The sequence below is a fragment of the Psammomys obesus genome, unplaced genomic scaffold (genome assembly GCF_907164565.1).
Source record: "Psammomys obesus unplaced genomic scaffold, mPsaObe1.curated_primary_1811, whole genome shotgun sequence".
Lineage (NCBI taxonomy): Eukaryota > Metazoa > Chordata > Mammalia > Rodentia > Muridae > Psammomys > Psammomys obesus.
In genome coordinates, this window is record NW_026587382.1 from 2,193,974 (window position 1) to 2,210,476 (window position 16,503).

General features: G+C 53.6%; 1 protein-coding gene across 1 annotated transcript; it reads left to right on the plus strand.

The window, feature by feature from the left end:
- Positions 1-6: 6 nt before the first annotated feature.
- Plekho1 (pleckstrin homology domain containing O1) lies at positions 7-6,496 on the plus strand. Its single transcript, XM_055603868.1, has 6 exons — positions 7-97; positions 205-351; positions 3,330-3,470; positions 4,214-4,318; positions 4,692-4,793; positions 5,672-6,496. Exons 1-6 carry the CDS (start codon positions 71-73, stop codon positions 6,368-6,370), a joined length of 1,221 nt encoding a protein of 406 aa, XP_055459843.1. The 5' UTR covers positions 7-70; the 3' UTR covers positions 6,371-6,496.
- Positions 6,497-16,503: the final 10,007 nt, after the last annotated feature.

The following is a 16,503-nucleotide window of genomic DNA, read 5'->3' on the forward strand; positions in this document are numbered from 1 at the left end:
GCGGGGGCCCGGGCCGCGGGTAGCCAGCGCGAGCGGCCGGCCGAGCGGCGGAGCGGCCGCCCACCCCGCCATGAGGAAGAGCGGCTCCGGCAAGCGGGTGAGTGCGCGGCGCTAGGAGCGGACAATGGGCCGGGCCGGGCGGGGAGGGCGCGGGGAGGGCGCGGGGCCCGCCCGAGCCGCCGCTCGTCGTCTCCCCCCGCCCAGGGGCCCCCGGAGGGAAGCCAGCACCCCGCGGCGCCCGAGAAGGTCGGCTGGGTCCGGAAATTCTGCGGGAAGGGCATTTTCCGGGAGATTTGGAAAAACCGCTATGTGGTGCTGAGAGGCGACCAGCTCTACGTCTCCGAGAAGGAGGTAGGCGCCCTGCCCGGCCCTCCGCGCCCGGCCCCGCGGCCGCCACTTCTCCGGCCTGCCCCGCCTCCCGCTCCGCAAGTTCGGGGGTCGCCAAAGTCCCGAGCCTGCGGAGGAAAGTCACCCCGCGTGGGAGAGCCCGGGTGGGAATCAGGAGTTGACTTATTTAAGGTGCCTTTGCACAGAAGTTCTGGCGGCCGCCACCTCTTTCCCTGTCCTGGCCGCTGAAATTCGGGATTTTTTTTTTTTTTTTTAATTTGCCGTTGAAACACACTGGCCGTCTTGTCCCTCGCCCCTCTTCCTGCCTTCCCCACCCCAGCCCACCACCTCTTCCCTTCCCGTCTGTAGCAGGGGCATAGGACCGAGGAGCACGGTCACCCTAAATCATAGAGAACACAACCTGGAGTGAGTCTGGGACATGCTGAGAGATGCCAGATTTCTGTAGGAGCCAGCGTCCGGCACCAGGCCTGTTCCTCACCTTCCGCTCCACTTAAGAAAAAAAAAAAAAATGAAGAAAGTCATACTCTGCCCACCTTTATTTGTAGAGAGGGGAAGGGAATTAGGACTGTGGACGCCTGTGTGTGCGCGCGCGGCTTTGGCTCTGGAGCTGAGCGTGAAACCGCAGCCCACATCGGTCCGAATCCGGAGCCGGGTCCTGGAGTCCAGACCCCGTCCCTGTCCAGAGCCCTGACTCCTGAATCAGTAACGGGAATGCTGCGAATGAACTTGCTTCCCTGGGACTGTCTGCAGAGCGTGCTGGACTCTTGTGTCCCTTTTGGGCTGGCCCTCCCCCCTGGCCTGTGTGTCCTCCCCCAGCTCTAACCTGTTCTGCTCTCCGCACTAGACGCTTGCCTTCTGCCGCTGGGTTTGGGCAAATCAGTCCTTTTATGGTGTGGAAGCAGACACCCTGAAGCAGCCATCTGAAAACTGTCTACCGAGACAAGCAGGAGAGTGGCCAGCTCGGAGGCCCCTCCATCCTTCCGGAAGGGGCCCAAGCGTAGTGGCTGGAAAGTGTTGGCAGCCAGCTGAGGGGAGACTTGGCGAAGAGTTTACTTTTGAGGGTCACTATTGCCTAGTCCCATAATTTTCTTGCTTTCTACTTTTGTTTATTTTAAAAAGCAGCAGCAAGTGTCACCGTGTGTCCCCTGACTTCCCTGAACTTCATAATGCCAGGAAATGCCGTTAGCAATCAGAAAGGGCTTCCTCCATGTCAGCGGAGCCAGAGCACAGTGAAAGGCCAAAGAAACAAAGCAAGGCCTTTTGGTTTTCTTATATTTGTCCAAAAGGCAGAACCTGGGGGTGAAGATGCATGATCAGTTTGTTAATAAACCTGTGTGAAGGGAGGGACAGAGCAGAGAGAGGATAGAATGACCTCAGCCTAGAGTGTCTGCTGTCCTCTGAGTCAGGAGCATCTGACCAGACCTGGGGCCAGATGCCCCCTGCCGGGAAGGGCATTGGAAAAGAGGGAGCTACAGCCACACTCTGTCCCTTCTTCAGAACCAATTCCACGGTCCAGTGGGCCTGGGCTTCGGGCGAAGCTGCTGAGTGACCCTGCTTGCTCTGCCTGTAAACAGAAGCAGCATCAAGCTAGTGGACTGGAGGAGGAAAATCAGGAGGCATATTATATTGGCAATTTGCATGCTGATGCAAAAAAGAAAATGTCCCTTTTCAGCTCCCACAACTTCTCCCGCTGGAGAAGCCCTTCCGTGCGTGGAGTGGGGCATTCCTAATTTCTAACTCTCCAAGGGCACTCTTCTGATCAAGGGCCAGGTGTAGGAACACATCCACAGTCCGGGTGGCTCCATGCAGAGGAAGTCAGGTTGAAAGCCTAGCGTGCCTGTAGGCCACGAGAAGGAAGGGTTAATTTGGAAGATGTAGTCACAATTGAGACTTTGGGAATTCGATGCGAGGAAAAGGCAGAGTACAATAGAGAACAAGGTGCCAGGGTGTCTGTCCTTTCTGGGCACTGGCACTACTTATCCTACCGCCCGCCTCACTGAGTCCCCTGCTGCTGCCCTTCCTAACCCCTGTCAACGCCTCCCACTCCCAGAACGCCTTATCAGCCGTGTCCAAGCCAAGAGAGCTCCCTTCCCTTCCTCTCCCCTGGGAAAACAACTGAGCCCTTTCCCCGGCTGCACACTCCCAGCTTTTCCTCTCCAAGCTCTCTGGCCTCTGCTGATAGTCTCTCTGGAGAAGGGCCAGAGAGGTTGATGCATCATCCCACACCCCAGCCCTGTGATCCTGTGAACTGTTCTGGAGTGTTTCCCCTTGACACCTTGTCCCGTGTCCGCCATAATGTTTAAGGCCTCTGGTCACTTTCCAGCCAGAAGTCAGGGAGCCCTAGAAAGGGGAAAGCCCAGGAGAGCCGAACCTTGTCAGACAAATGGAAGTAGATGAATGCTGGCTCCCCTCAGCACATGTGATATGAGAAGCAAAAGCAGCAGATGACTCCAGGCCTGTGAACGTCTGCCAGGGGAAACTCGGGGCTTCTTATACACATTCGCTTCGTTTCAACTTTTTCCCAGGAAACGTGACCGACTCATTCCTGGCACGTTCCCAACCAAGTAGAAGAGGGGGGACAGCCTGCTCAACAGGAAAAAAAACTCCTGTAACGTCCTGTGTTAGAAGAGAGGCCAGAGGCAGCCCTTTGTCCCTTCCAGATGTTGGCTGCCTTTTTCACCTTCTGTGGACCGCTAGTGGCCACTTACTTGGAATGATCAGAGCAGCCTATTCACCATGTCCCTTTATGGACTTGCAGGCTATGTCCTTCAGAGACAGAGTGAGGGTCATGGGCAGAGGGAAACACTAACATGGTAGTTTGTGGGGAGGGAGCCAAACAGAACCCCACACAAGAACCAGGTTCCAGCTCCGTCCCTGGATACCCCCTTTGGGTGGGATGGCTTCCCACTCTGTCATCCTTCCCTTTCCTCAGGAGGAGAGGCAGAATAATTTTATCCTTGTCACACCCCAACCTCCCCTAGGTAAAAGATGAGAAAAATAGTCAAGAGGTGTTTGACCTGAGTGACTATGAGAAGTGTGAAGAGCTCCGGAAATCCAAGAGCAGGAGCAAAAAAAACCACAGCAAATTCACCCTGGCCCGACGCAAGCAGCCAGGCACCACGGTAGGTCTGCTGCTCACCCGCCTCGGCCACTGGCGAGCTGCGCGGGGAACCATCCTTGAAGGCTCTTGCTCCCTTCAGTCTTGGCTGCAAAGCCCAGGATTGTTCTCCCTCTGGCTTTTACTATTTAATCAGAGAATATTCTGTCCATTCCCTTTCCTCCAGGCAGGCCAGACTTTAACCCATTCAGCCATAAAGATCTCTCTCTCTCTCTCTCTCTTTCTCTCTTGATCTTTCTCTCTCTTTCTCTTGATCTCTCTCTTTCTCTCTCTCTCTCTCCCAACTCCTCCTTTCCCCACCTTTACACACACACACACACACACACACACACACACACACACACACACACCTACTGCGCATACACATATATTCTCCTGAAGAAAAGTTATTGGTCCTTGTTTCCTGATGGGTGGTTGAAGTTCAAGGGAACGCAGGGAAGCCACACTTGTCACATTCTGTGACGCCAGACATTTAAAGATCTTTAGTGCCTAAGCTTTGTTACACCTCCCCTAATTGTCTCTAGTATCATCTTCAAACCCAATGTCACTCCTAGCTCTTCCTCCATCTTTTCTAAAACAACTTTCAGTTTTGCAGGAACAGGTCTGGGCTTCTTTCAGTCACTGATGATCCCAGAAGCAGAATCTCCTTCAGGAGCTGGATGTGAGGGAATGAGACTACAATTTCCTCTTCTTTCTTTTTTGGGGAGGAGTTGGGGGGATGCTAAAACAAGGATGCCCTTCTCACAGGCACCCAACCTGATCTTCCTGGCGGTGAGTCCTGAGGAAAAGGAGTCGTGGATCAACGCCCTGAGCTCAGCCATCACCAGAGCTAAGAACCGGATCTTGGATGAGGTCAGGGGCCTGTCTCAGGGAAGAGCATGCTGGGGTGGAAAGCAAGCTGACTCACTAGAGGAGGGAGGTTGTTTTATGGGGCCCCTTTAGTTCCCCCAGCTCTGCTGTCTCGGCTTTGAAGGCACTCTTGTCTGTCTCCCCCACACACCCCACCTTCTCTCTCAAGGCTTTTCTCTGCTGATTCGTGCCCCGCCCCCAACTTCATGATGCTTGAGCCAGCCATGGGTCAGCTGTGTCCATAATCCTCCTTCTGCCTGTGGCCCTGCTCAGAAAGTTGGTGGGGTGGCCTGTTTCCCAGCCCAGCCCTGTTAGGCTTTGTGCAGTTGGGACAGAGTCCTATAGAAAGCCTGTGGCTCACAGGGTATCTCCTCAGGTCACAGTCGAGGAGGACAGCTACCTTGCCCACCCTACTCGAGACAGAGCAAAAATCCAACACTCCCGCCGCCCTCCAACTCGGGGACACCTCATGGCTGTGGTATGTACAACTACAAAAAAGTAAACGTCTCCCAGGAGCCAGCTCTTCTCTGCTCTGCACAGGCAGGGGCATTGGTGGGATCCACCCATACCTAGGATCAAAGGCTAAAGGGGCCTGTCCACCCTACACCCCTGCCTGGTTGCGCTAAGTCAAAATGAGCGACTCAGCACGTCCCGCCAGTCAGACAGCTCATTCTCAGTAACCCCTGAGGACGTGCGGAGGGTCCCCAGGGAAGTGAAAACAGAGAGATGGGGGACGTAGGGGCTGCCCACGCCCATGTGTTCTTGCTCCCAGTCGAGGGAGGGCCGTCCACGCAGGAGGAAGAGCACAGGCCCTGCAGTCAGCCTCCCTGCCAGGGGACCCGAGATCGCGGCGGCTGCCTGTAAAGTGGGGCGGTGCCAACTCCTACAGGAAAGCGTTTCTGTGAGAGGGTCAGAACTCGCAAAGCAGAGGAAGTGCCCGGTTCCCTTTACCACTTCTGTTAAATTACTTTAGAAATAAGAGAACAAGTTTTATATAAGAGGCCAGATACCAGAGCAGGCCAGGCATGTGGCGAGAGGACGTGGGTAGAGGAGCACCATCTTCTGTCTGTCTGTGTCTTCCTGTGACATGTGGGTCATCCCATGTGGTGTGTAAGAGTCCACAGTACCGGAGTAGACACTACCTAGGAAGCTTGCAGCAAAGCCAGAAACAGAGAGCATGCAGGAGAGGCTAAGTGACAGAAAAGCAAAAGCAAGGTCAAAGCATCCTCAGAGGAACCGGAAGCAGCGTGTGGAGGGGTCCAGCTGGGAGAGGAGGGGTCTCCCTCAGGGAAGGCAAGGTGAGGAAAGGAGCCATGCTTGCACTCGAGTTCACCCCCGCCTCCTGCTCTCCCCAAGGCGTCGACCTCTACCTCAGATGGGATGCTGACACTAGACCTGATCCAAGAGGAGGACCCTTCCCCAGAGCAGCCAGCCTCCTGTGCCGAGAGCTTCCGGGTCGATCTGGACAAGTCTGTGGCCCAGCTGGCTGGTGGTCGCAGGAGAGCGGACTCAGACCGCATCCAGCCCTCCTCACACCGGGCAGGCAGCCTCTCCCGGCCGTGGGAGAAGCCGGACAAGGGCGCCACCTACACCCCGCAAGCACCCAAGAAATTGCCCTCTACCGAGAAGTGCCGCTGTGCCTCCCTGGAGGAGATCCTGTCACAGAGGGACACGGATCCAGCCCGACCCCTCCACCTTCGGGCGGAGGAAGCCCCCGCCCCCGCCCAGCCGGGTCAGCTGGCCCGGATCCAGGACCTGGTAGCAAGGAAACTGGAGAAGACTCAGGAGCTGCTGGCCGAGGTTCAGGGACTGGGAGAAGGCAAGCGGAAGGCCAAGGACCCGCCACAGTCTCCACCCGACTCTGAGTCGGAGCAGCTGCTGCTGGAGACAGAGAGGCTGCTGGGAGAGGCTTCCTCCAACTGGAGCCAGGCAAAGAGGGTACTGCAGGAAGTCAGGGAGCTGAGGGACCTGTACAGGCAGATGGACCTACAGACCCCCGACTCCCGCCTCAGGCAGAGCTCCCAGCACAGTCAATACCGGAAGAGCCTGATGTGAAGGAGGGGGCGGGTCTGGAATTTGGGGGCCACAGACTCTTTATCTTTAAATGTTGCAGGATAAAGCTTTTTTTATTTACCTCAATCCCGAAAAAAAAAAAAAAATGAAATTCATTGCTTTTGCTGACACCTGATCCTCTATGGCCTTGTTCTACAGACTTCCCGTGTCAGGTGGGAGAAGGTGAGCCCTGAGGCCCAAGAGCTCTTACGAGTACAAAGAGAAATGCATGCGGCCTGCTTGCTGTGCACGAGCCAGCTGCTCCGGGCCCAGTAGGGAGCAGACGCGGCCGCACACGTGTGTCTGGGTTAGAACGGACTGGAGACGAGGTTTCCTCGGATGTCCCATCCCAGGCTCTCATTCTGAGGGTGAAATTTCAGCTGTGCAACTTGAGTTCTAGGGACTCGGGGGCCAGTGCCTCCTATCCATGCCATAAGAGAAGTGAAATTCACCCCAGCCTGAGGAGGATCTGTGGAACTGAGGTCTCCCCGCCCAAAGCTGGCTTGCCACTATGGTGTGATGCCGTTGGGGGGGGGCCTCTAAGACCACAGTACCTAAGGCTGAGGCTATAGCCCAGGGACATGGTGGTTGCAGAGGCCTTTGCCATCTCCAGCAAGGCCGGGCTGCCCCAGGTTTCTCCTTTGGGGGCTCCCATTAGCTCCCACCAAGGATCTGAAGATACAAACAAATAGGTGGGACCAGCCTGGGCCTCTAACTGGGGTAGAGTAACCCAGGAACTGGGGAGCAGCTTGCCGTGTGCAAGAGCTGAGCCAAGATTGAAACTGGCTCCGTCTGTATGGGAAGGAGGGGAAACCAGACCTGCACTCAGCTTCCTCTTTCTGCCAGGCAAGGGTTTCCTCTACCCTGCCCCCCTCTCTTCCCCCTCCCGACACGACAGGGCACAGCTTCAGAGCAGCTCTCCCCACACCCCCACCTGCCTGGCAGCCGAGCTTATTTTCTGAGATTAAGTTTCTTAGTGATAATGGTAAGGAAGACAAGATCGGAAAGATTCCAGCGATAAAGGGTCATCGAGCCTCTTGAGTCAGGCAAACAAAGGGTTAAAAAAAAGTGGAGCATCCCTTGTCCTTGACCCTCCTGAGGGCTCACCCCTTGCAGCCAGGTCTCAGAGCCTCCCTGGTGGAGAGAGAAATAAGATGGAGGACAGGCTGCGGGGCCCTGGCTGCTCGGTTAACACAGTGGGCTGGGGAGGGAATAAGGTCTTGGGGAAACCCCTCCAACCTGCCTCAGCCTCCAGAGTACTAGATTCTAGGCATGAGCGACAGCGATGGGGGAGTTTGTAAATGTGTTGGGGTAGTCCCTCATGTTAAGCCATCTTGAGGACAGAGGGATTCTGGGTTTGCAGGCACACATAACCTCAGCCAATGCTCTTACCCCTAGCCTCTCCCCAGCCTGCTGGGGGAGGGACTCTTGTTCTCACAGTTCCCTGCTTGTCATGGTCATCAGCATTTTCCTCAGATCTAGCCTGTGGCTAGCCACAGTTGAGCCAAAGCACCACCTCACTCGTGTCCCCAGGCTCTCCTGGGGGACAGAGTTGAGGAACCAGGTTTCCTGTCCCCCTCAGACACTTTTCCCTCCACAACTCCAGCCCTGGTCTTCAGCGCCACCCATTGCCACAGATACTGAAAGTTGGGTTAAAATTAGACACTTCATATCTTCCTGTCTTTTCATTTTATCAGCATTTTCATCCTTTCTTCCTTGTCGCCCCCACATAATGAAGAGAAAGACAAAACAAGAATGACATATGTGTCCCAACATGCCAGTCATCTGTGGAACCCAGGGGAGGGACACACACACACACACACACAGACATGCAGCAGGCACTGGAGGAGCAGGAGGCGCCCCCGTAGAAAAGCTTGGGGCTGCTCTCCCTGGAGACCAAGAAGAGCTGGTGCTGGACGTCAAACCAGCAGCTGCAGCTCCCAGCCGTGTGCCAGCAGGCAGCCTCCACCAGGGGCACAGCGATGAGCCTGGCTTTGAAACCACAGGGGTCTGGATTCAAATTCCGACTGTCACTTTTTCGGTTAAGAGACCCTGGGCGAAACAGCCTTGAGGAGAGTCAGTTTTCTCCTCTGCAAACTACGGAGTTGGTGGTGGTAAGGCACAGCCAGTCTATGCTCGCCAGTGGCTTCAAAGGCTGCCGTGACTAGTTTGGCTCAGTGAGTCATGAACAGCAAATGCAGGTGGCCAGGGCACTGGTTGAATGGGGCACAGGCCTGAGGGCCAATCGCTGTCACTCTGCTTCACATCCTTGAGCGAGCCACAGCCGCGTGCACGTCCTCGGAGGAGGGCACTCGAGGTACCGCGCTGTGCTGAAGACAGCTGCAAAGGGGGAAGAGCGTGATTCCTGGCCCGCAACCATTTCAGAGCTTCACGCAAAGCCGCGCTTCACACTAGAAACGCAACCTAGATCCCACACTTGCGGTGGGCGGCTGCCGGCAAGACTTCTCATCACGGGAAAATGTTTTGAACCTAGCCACCACGGCACGTTCACACCACGGCAAGCTGTTCTAGTTTCCCCGGCCCCTCTTCCTCTGCCATTCTACTCTCTTCTCCTGCACCGTCTCTCTTCATTCCTCCACCTCCATGTGTGGGGAAGCGGGAAGAAGCCGTGTGGCTGCGTTGGGGTGGCTTTCCCCTGCGAGGCTACCGACAAACACTTGGAGGATGTTTACATTCGCCCTCCCTCCCAACAGCCTGGCTCTATCTTCTTACCCAAATGACCTGCAGACAGAAACTCCTCTGGGAGGCTGCAGGGCGGGGAGCCAAATCCAGGGCACGGCGAACCGGGGTCATTCGTGAGCAGGGACTGGTAAATTTGAGCACTAGATGCTTAATCCGTATTTCAATGACATTCCCCTCAGCTTTGCCCTTTTCTCCCCATAAGTTGTTCAAGAGGGTTTGAGGGAGCTGATGAAAGTAGTCACTAGCCTCCTCCATTGGGAAGCTGTCTGAGGTACTGGCCTGGAAAGCTAATGAGTTAATTTGCATATGACTTCCACAGCGTAGCTGTGAGCTGTCTAGGGTGAAAAGGGGGGGAGGGGAGAGCACAAGTTTCTCTGACCCCTCCCCACTCGGGCCCCCACAAACTGGTACTAAGCCTAGTGATGATTCCAGGGCAACAGCCCATGTCCCAGCCCCACCCACTCCCTTAAGCCCCCACCAACAGGAACTGTGCCCCTCTCCTCCCTAGAAACCCACCCCAAAGACTTTCTAAACCTCCCAGGCAGCCGGCCCTCCTGCAACCCTTGAAGCCTGGCTAGCACGCTCTCCGCTCCCGCCCAACACTGGGTTTCTTTTTCTGCTCTTCTCCTACCTCCCAGTCTCCCAACAACAGCAGCCAATCCCCAGCCTGCTCTAGAGCCACACCATATATGGAGAGGTTGGAAGGAAACGCGAGTAAAAGCGGGAGCGAAAACACACACACACACACACACACACACACACACAGAGAGAGAGAGAGAGAGAGAGAGTTAGAGTTGAGTGCTTTGCCGCACGTGACCCTGTGTCACTCCATGTATACCATGAGCCCCGCTTCACCCTGTCCCTGGTTCACCCACAGAAAACAAAGAATGTGTTTGCTCTTTCCCACCTTCATTCATGCCCCAGGAGACCATCACTCCAACTAGTTGCCTCTGACCTAGATTCCCTGCACTAATTACAAGCCTAACGAGATCTAACAAACACCCAGCTTAGCACAGCTGAGACCCTCCAGGTCAATTAGTGCAGTCCAGTCCCACTCGGGACACAGGGATGGGGTCGGGAAGGCAGGCCTATGGCCCGGGCCAGCCACACCGTTCTTCTCTGGTTGAAGCAGGGATGAGAACAATGCAAAAAGTAGTAGGACTTGGTTAAAAACCGGGATCTCAGAGAATTAACCAGGGTGAAGGGAACAGTAGGGTTGGGGAGGTTGGAGAATTTAGATTCCCAGCCAGGCACGGTGGTGCAGGCTGAGGCAGGAGAATGGCACATCCGCCCATGCCTGAGCTAAAGAATCCCAGATCCCCAGCCTCACCTAGCCCCCAGCACAAAGGCTGGGAAAACTTTATGAAGAAGAGTGACTCAGGAAAGACCCCTGGAACCCAGTTCTGCAGCACGGCCTCAGTGGTAACCCCTGGTCCCGCCTCATTCCACATCTTCCCTATTGGCATGGAGGAACTCAGAAACCACTCCTTTCTTTCAGAATTATTATACTCGCCTACAACTCAATCTTATTCTTGCTTTTCATACTTCAAGATAGTGGCACAGGGCCGCAGTCCGCACTGCCCTCCAACGTGAATGGTCCTGACACAGGGAAGTCACTCTCCCTCACAACTGAGCACCTATCTGTCACCTCTGCCTGGCTGACCAGCAGGTGTCTTAAACTGGCATGCCGTTTATCAAGAGCTTATTAAATAAGGCTCTCAGTGGCCATCCTCCGAGCTTCTTTAAAAGTGGATTCGATGCTCTTCCTGCTAGCGGTTGCTTGAGGTGAGTTTATCTCGTGGCTTTTCCTTTGGACAGCGGAGCCTGCCATCATGGAAGTTCCCGACCTCGGGTCATAAGGGCTCTGACACTTTCTGTTCTGACGCTCTTCAAATGTAGCTGCATGTAAAAAGCCTCCGCTAGCATCCTGAGTGAGAGGCCACATGATAGAGAGAGGCCCCCAAACCCCACAGCTGTATCCAAACCTGACACAGCAGAACTAGCAGAACAGCAGGTCAAGCCGAGACCAATGGCCCAACAAAGTCCAGGAGATCTGAGGAAGCTGCCAGTGGGGGTGCATGTCTTTAATCCCAGCACTTGGGGGGCAGAGGCAGGAAGATCTCTGTGAGTTTGGGGCCAGCCTGGTCCCCTTGTTACCTGAAGCACGGAGATTTGGAGGCGCTTTGTTACTCTGCAATGCAGAGTAAAACAAGAAACTGGCTTGGGGGGGTAGAATGTTGCCATCATTAAAACCTAAACCAGGAGGCTTTGCCATTGCCACTAGCTGCAGACGGAATGGAGAAGGGCTGTGAGGAGACTATAGTAAGGCTGGGAGAGGCAGGGAGGAAACTGATGTGGGCATCTGGAATCCCAACACAGCGACCTCCTGGCCCAGTCTTCTATCCCAGTATCATTGGCACCGAGATCCACGGGAACCTGCCTGACCCAGAAGGTCTGAACTGGGTGTTAGCTGTCCCTCCTCGCCCTCCTGCTGAAGCGTGCCATCAGCAGATGCAATGGGGCAGCTCTAGGGAGCCCTGTTGTAGCCATGTCAGGAAAGCCATCTGTGTTGGCCTGAGGGGTAGCTGAGTCTGGTTTCTAATCGGGAACTAATTTTTTCATTTTAAGGCAATGTCTCAATAAATTGCCCAGGTCTGGTCTTCCTGTTCCACCCCTTAAGTGGCTGGAATTACAGGTGTGTGCCACCATATTAGCCACCTGTGGCTTTTTGACTCCCAGTTTCCTCTGAACCCTTAGTTGGTAGAATGCTTGCCCAGGATGGGTGAGGTCTTGGGTTCCAAATCCAGCACCACATAAAATCAGCATGATGGTGCAAGCCTGTAACCCTAGCACTGAAAAGGTGGAGGCCAAAGGGTCAGAAGTTGAATGAGGTCATCCTCGAGCTATTTATAGAATTTGTGGCTGGTTGGATAAATGACTCTTTTTGTTTGGTTGGGTTTTGTTTTTGTTTTTGTTTTTCAAGACAGGGTTGCTCTGTGCAGCCTTGGCTGTCCTGGAACTCACTCTGTAGATCAGGGTGCTGAAAACTCAGAAAGATCTATTTGCATCCCAAGTACTGAGATTAAAGGCACGCACCACCCCCCAGTATATGAGAAAAAAAAAAATGCCCAAGCATGGAGCAAGTCATAGGCGACACAGCACTCACTGTACCACAGCTGTGAGAATCGAGGGTCTCCAGCATTGCTAAACTAACGGTACCATCTGCAGGCCAGAGACGAGGACGAAGTAACAGGATTATTGACAGAGACTATTGATTCCCCCACTCCCAGCCACATTACCAAACAAGAGAGACCAGGGGCCATAAAACAAGCCAGGGCATCATGATTATTTTACTGGCAAGAAAAATTAAACGGCCACCATGGGCTTGACTCATAGGAAGAGTTCAGCTGGCTAGTGGTACATGATATCCCTAGGGACAAACGGATGGACAGCAGCAAAGGCTGAGTGTGTGCAATCAGCCCAAGGGCAAGCAGGTGCTCAGAGTTGGGCTGCCTCCATAGGAGTCACTGATTCTCAAGAAATTGCAACCCTTGAGCATGGTTGGTAACTATGAAGAAAAGTGTGTGACAGTTCCTTGAAAATTAAGAAGAGAATGCCCAGGCAGGGCCTGCGGAGATGGCTCCATGGTTAAGAATACTGGCTGCAGAGGAACGGTGTTCAAGTCCCAGCTCCCGAAGGGCAGCTCACAGCAATCTGTAACTCCAGCCCAGGTGCTCTGATGCCCTCTTCTGGGTCTGGAGAGAAGCAGGTACGCACACGGGGCACATACACACAAGATACCCACTCAAATAAACAACGTTTAATGAGAAAGAATCAGCTGGGTATTGGTGGTGCCTGCTTTTAATCCCAGCACTGGGAGACAGAGGCAGGAGGATCCCTGTGAGTTCAAGGCCAGCCAGGTCTAAAAGTGAGTTCCGGGACAGCCAGAGCTACCCAGGGAAACCTTGTCTCAAAAAACCAGAAGGGGGAGAAAAGAAGAAGAAAGGCAACAAGAAAGAGATGAACAGATGTGCAAAACGCTGTTTGACAGGGCCGGGAGAGGGCTCACAGGGTAAAGGGCTTGTCATGGCTGCGTGGGGACTCGGGCTCAGTCTCCAGAGCCCATGTGAAAGCAGGCTTAGTGTTTTGTAATCTCAGCCCGGAAAAGGCAGACATAAAAAGGTCTGGGGCTTACTAGCCAGCCAGCCACCTGAGGAGGCCTGTCTTAAAACACCAGGTGATGCTCATGAGGAGTAACACCCAAGGCTGACTCTGGCCTCCGAGCCCCTGGCTGCACCTGAGCGTGTGCGCCACACAAAAATGTGTCATGAACACTGGATGGAACCCTATGTGGCCTTAGAAGTTGTCACATGCTACAGCACGGTGACCCACCCTCCAGTGAACACGCCAGTCACAAAATGATGGCTACCCACCATTCCATTCACCCAAGGTATCGAGAGGAGCCAGATTGCAAGGACAGAAAATAGAATAGTAGCTGCTGAGGGTTTGTGCGGAGGAAAACACTAACTTGCTTGTTAGTGGGTTTGGTTTCACTGTTGCAAAGTGAAAAGACCCTGGGGTTCTCCGTGCAGAAAGTTAGGAATCTGTGTAGCACCACAGGACTGCATGTGGTTAAGATGATGATAAATTTCGTCATTTTTTTTAAACCTCAGTTAAAAATAAAATATACTTTTTTTTTTTAGCACTGAGAATCAAATTCAGAATCTCACACGTGCTAGACAGGTTCTCGTCAGGGTCAGCCTCAGTTTTTCAGCCAGGTGCCCAACTCCCAGAAAGCTTTTGCTCCCTGGAGGATCAGTTCCCGGTAGATGGGAACCAAGACCAGACTTCTCACTGGGTAAAATAATTCCTCGTTATAAAGGGGCATCTTACTGTTGTTGTAAAATGCTAAATCTCATGTCCTTCACAGGATGCCCTGTTTAATCTTTGATCTGTTTGCCCCGTTCCTCTTTTAGAATCTGCTTTAAGTCTTGTGTTGCTGTGCAGAGCCGAAGGGATAAACAGACCAAAAAAGCAGCTGGGGGAGATTAGGGACAGCAAACACCTTTACTATCAGAGCCAGCTGGGTCTCATGAGCTCCGGGCCAGCCTGGTCTACATAGTGAATTCCAGACCAGCCAGGTCTACACTAAGACCCCAGCAAAATAATTTGTTGTTGTTGTTGTTGTTTTAATTTACTATTAGGCTTCTGCTCTTCCATGGAAGGATACTGAGCACCCTGTGCAGGGCCCCGGGCTCAGGCCTGGAGGTGCAGAATAGCTGTTTAGGTCAATCATTGGGAATTCTTTTCTTCCTGCATGATACAGGAGTGGGATTTAGTAAATGCATCTGGTGGGGAAAACGCCACTGCCGCGCCAGGCAGCGCCATCAGCGTAGCTTGCCGCCGTAATCTGCCTGGCATTCTCCGAGGGGGAACCACAGCATGACAGCCTGTAATTTCCTGCAGATCAACGTGCCAAGAAAATGCCAGTCGCTGGTTGAAACGTAAAATCCAGATGCCCACCACCTGGAGGGGCGGGCTGCACACTGGTGTGTGTGAAGAGGCTCGTGTGGCTTCTTCCTCCCACCTTTCAGGGAAGCTGGCGTGCTCAGTAACTTTGGCTCAACGTTTCCGTCATGCTGTCATCGAAACATCTTATCAGGGGCTGGTGAGACAGCTCGATGGGAGAGGCTCTCGCTGGCAAAATGGGGGAGGAGCGAGTCAACTTTTGCAGGCTGTCCTCTGACCTCTGCCAGACAACTGCCAGGCACCACCTTCATGTACGTGTGTGAGTGTGTCACACATACACAAACAAATAAATGTGATTTTTTTTATTATTATTATTAAAAGCCAAGCCCAGCCATGTACTTTATAATCCCAGCTAATTAGGAAGCCGGCTGAGGCAGGAGGATTCCAAGTTTGAGGCCAGCCTGGACAACATAGCAACACCGTGCCCCAAAATCAACTTGAGAAGTGTGAGGGGTACTGGCCGGCGGCAGACTGCCTGGCTAGCACACACAAGGCCCCGGCTCTATCTCCGGAACCACGTACACAGAACGGGGAGGGACAGTTTCTAAATGGAAAGGTTCGCCTGCCTGTAAGCAGCACCATTTGCTCATTTTCCTCTTTCCCAACTAGACAGAGATCGGTTTCACACAGGTGCTCAAGAAAGGTGTTCAGTGAGTGCCTACAAGGGGTTAACCATTTTGGCTTTTCTTTTTTTAAATCACATAGCACAGTATAATGCACATTAGCAGCCTGGAACGTCCTGTCTGGAAGGCTGGGTCCTCACTGGGCTCTGTTTCCTAGTGGTTGTTTGACATTGGATAATTCTCAATTCCTAAATCTACTCAAAAGAAAAAAAAAAAATGAATTACTCAGAATTACTCAAATTCCCTTTTCCTGCCTCATGCAGCCACCTTGTAAATGCTGAAGCCCCGGAAGCCCCAAGGCTGACCTTAAGCTGCTGGACTTGTGACCCTCCACCTCTGCCTCCTGAGGGCTGAGGCTAAGGCACCTGCGAGCTCCTCAGACCTGGCATGCCGCCTACAGGGTGACTGGAGCACAGACTTGGAATTCCAAGCCTTGCCTGCCCCTCCCCAGCAGGCTGAGGGCGGGACTTCGGCTCATCTTGACAGCCACAACAGCCAGGCTTTTATTTTCTCAACTTTGTAATGGTGCAAAAGCAAAATGCATTCAGGAGACCAGGCTGAGTCTCTATCTTCTCCGAGGCTGCTGGCTGGGCACTGGCTGTGCCCTCGATGTGCCCTCTGGGCAGTGACTGCAGCCCCAGTCAGCCCTGTGACACAGACCCTACAGATTAGGAGGTCTGTAAATCCAATGTGTTCTCTGCCTGTTACTATAGGTCCGGGCACTGGGCGCATGAGCGCGTCAGGGGGGACATCTAGGACCTAGACACAACACACCTGTGGTCTCTGCTCCGTATTCTTGTCTCACCCCCTTGGATCCATCTCTCTGTGCCTCGACTGTGTCATCTTACATAGAGTCAAGTGGGTCTTCTGGAAGGTTTGCTAGGAGGTCCAGTTAGATAGCGTTCCTGCTAAAGTCTGTTTGCCAACCATGGAGAACTGGATAATAGACAGAAATCTGGGGCAAAGCAGACAGTTGAGTTGTTGAATGCTTCGAATTCTGGGGAGGCAGAAATCGGTGAAATCAATGGATGCCTGGGACTCACTAGGCAGCCAAACCCAGCCTATTCTGCAAGCTCCAGGCCAGTGACACTCCCTGTCTCATGTGACAAAGTGGACAATCACTGAAAGGCAGCACCATTTTGAGATGACTGAGGTTGGCCTCTGGTCACCAAATGCATCAGTGTGCACATACACACACACACACACACACACACACAAGGAAGGAAGGAACGAAGGAAGGAAGGAAGGAAGGAAGGAAGGAAGGAAGGAAGGAAGGAAGGA

Coding starts and splice junctions, on each gene's coding strand:
- Plekho1 (XM_055603868.1), top strand. CDS start 71: ATGAGGAAGAGCGGCTCCGGCAAGCGG. Junction 98..204: donor AGAGCGGCTCCGGCAAGCGG/GTGAGTGCGCGG, acceptor CCCCCCGCCCAG/GGGCCCCCGGAGGGAAGCCA. Junction 3,471..4,213: donor GCAAGCAGCCAGGCACCACG/GTAGGTCTGCTG, acceptor CCCTTCTCACAG/GCACCCAACCTGATCTTCCT.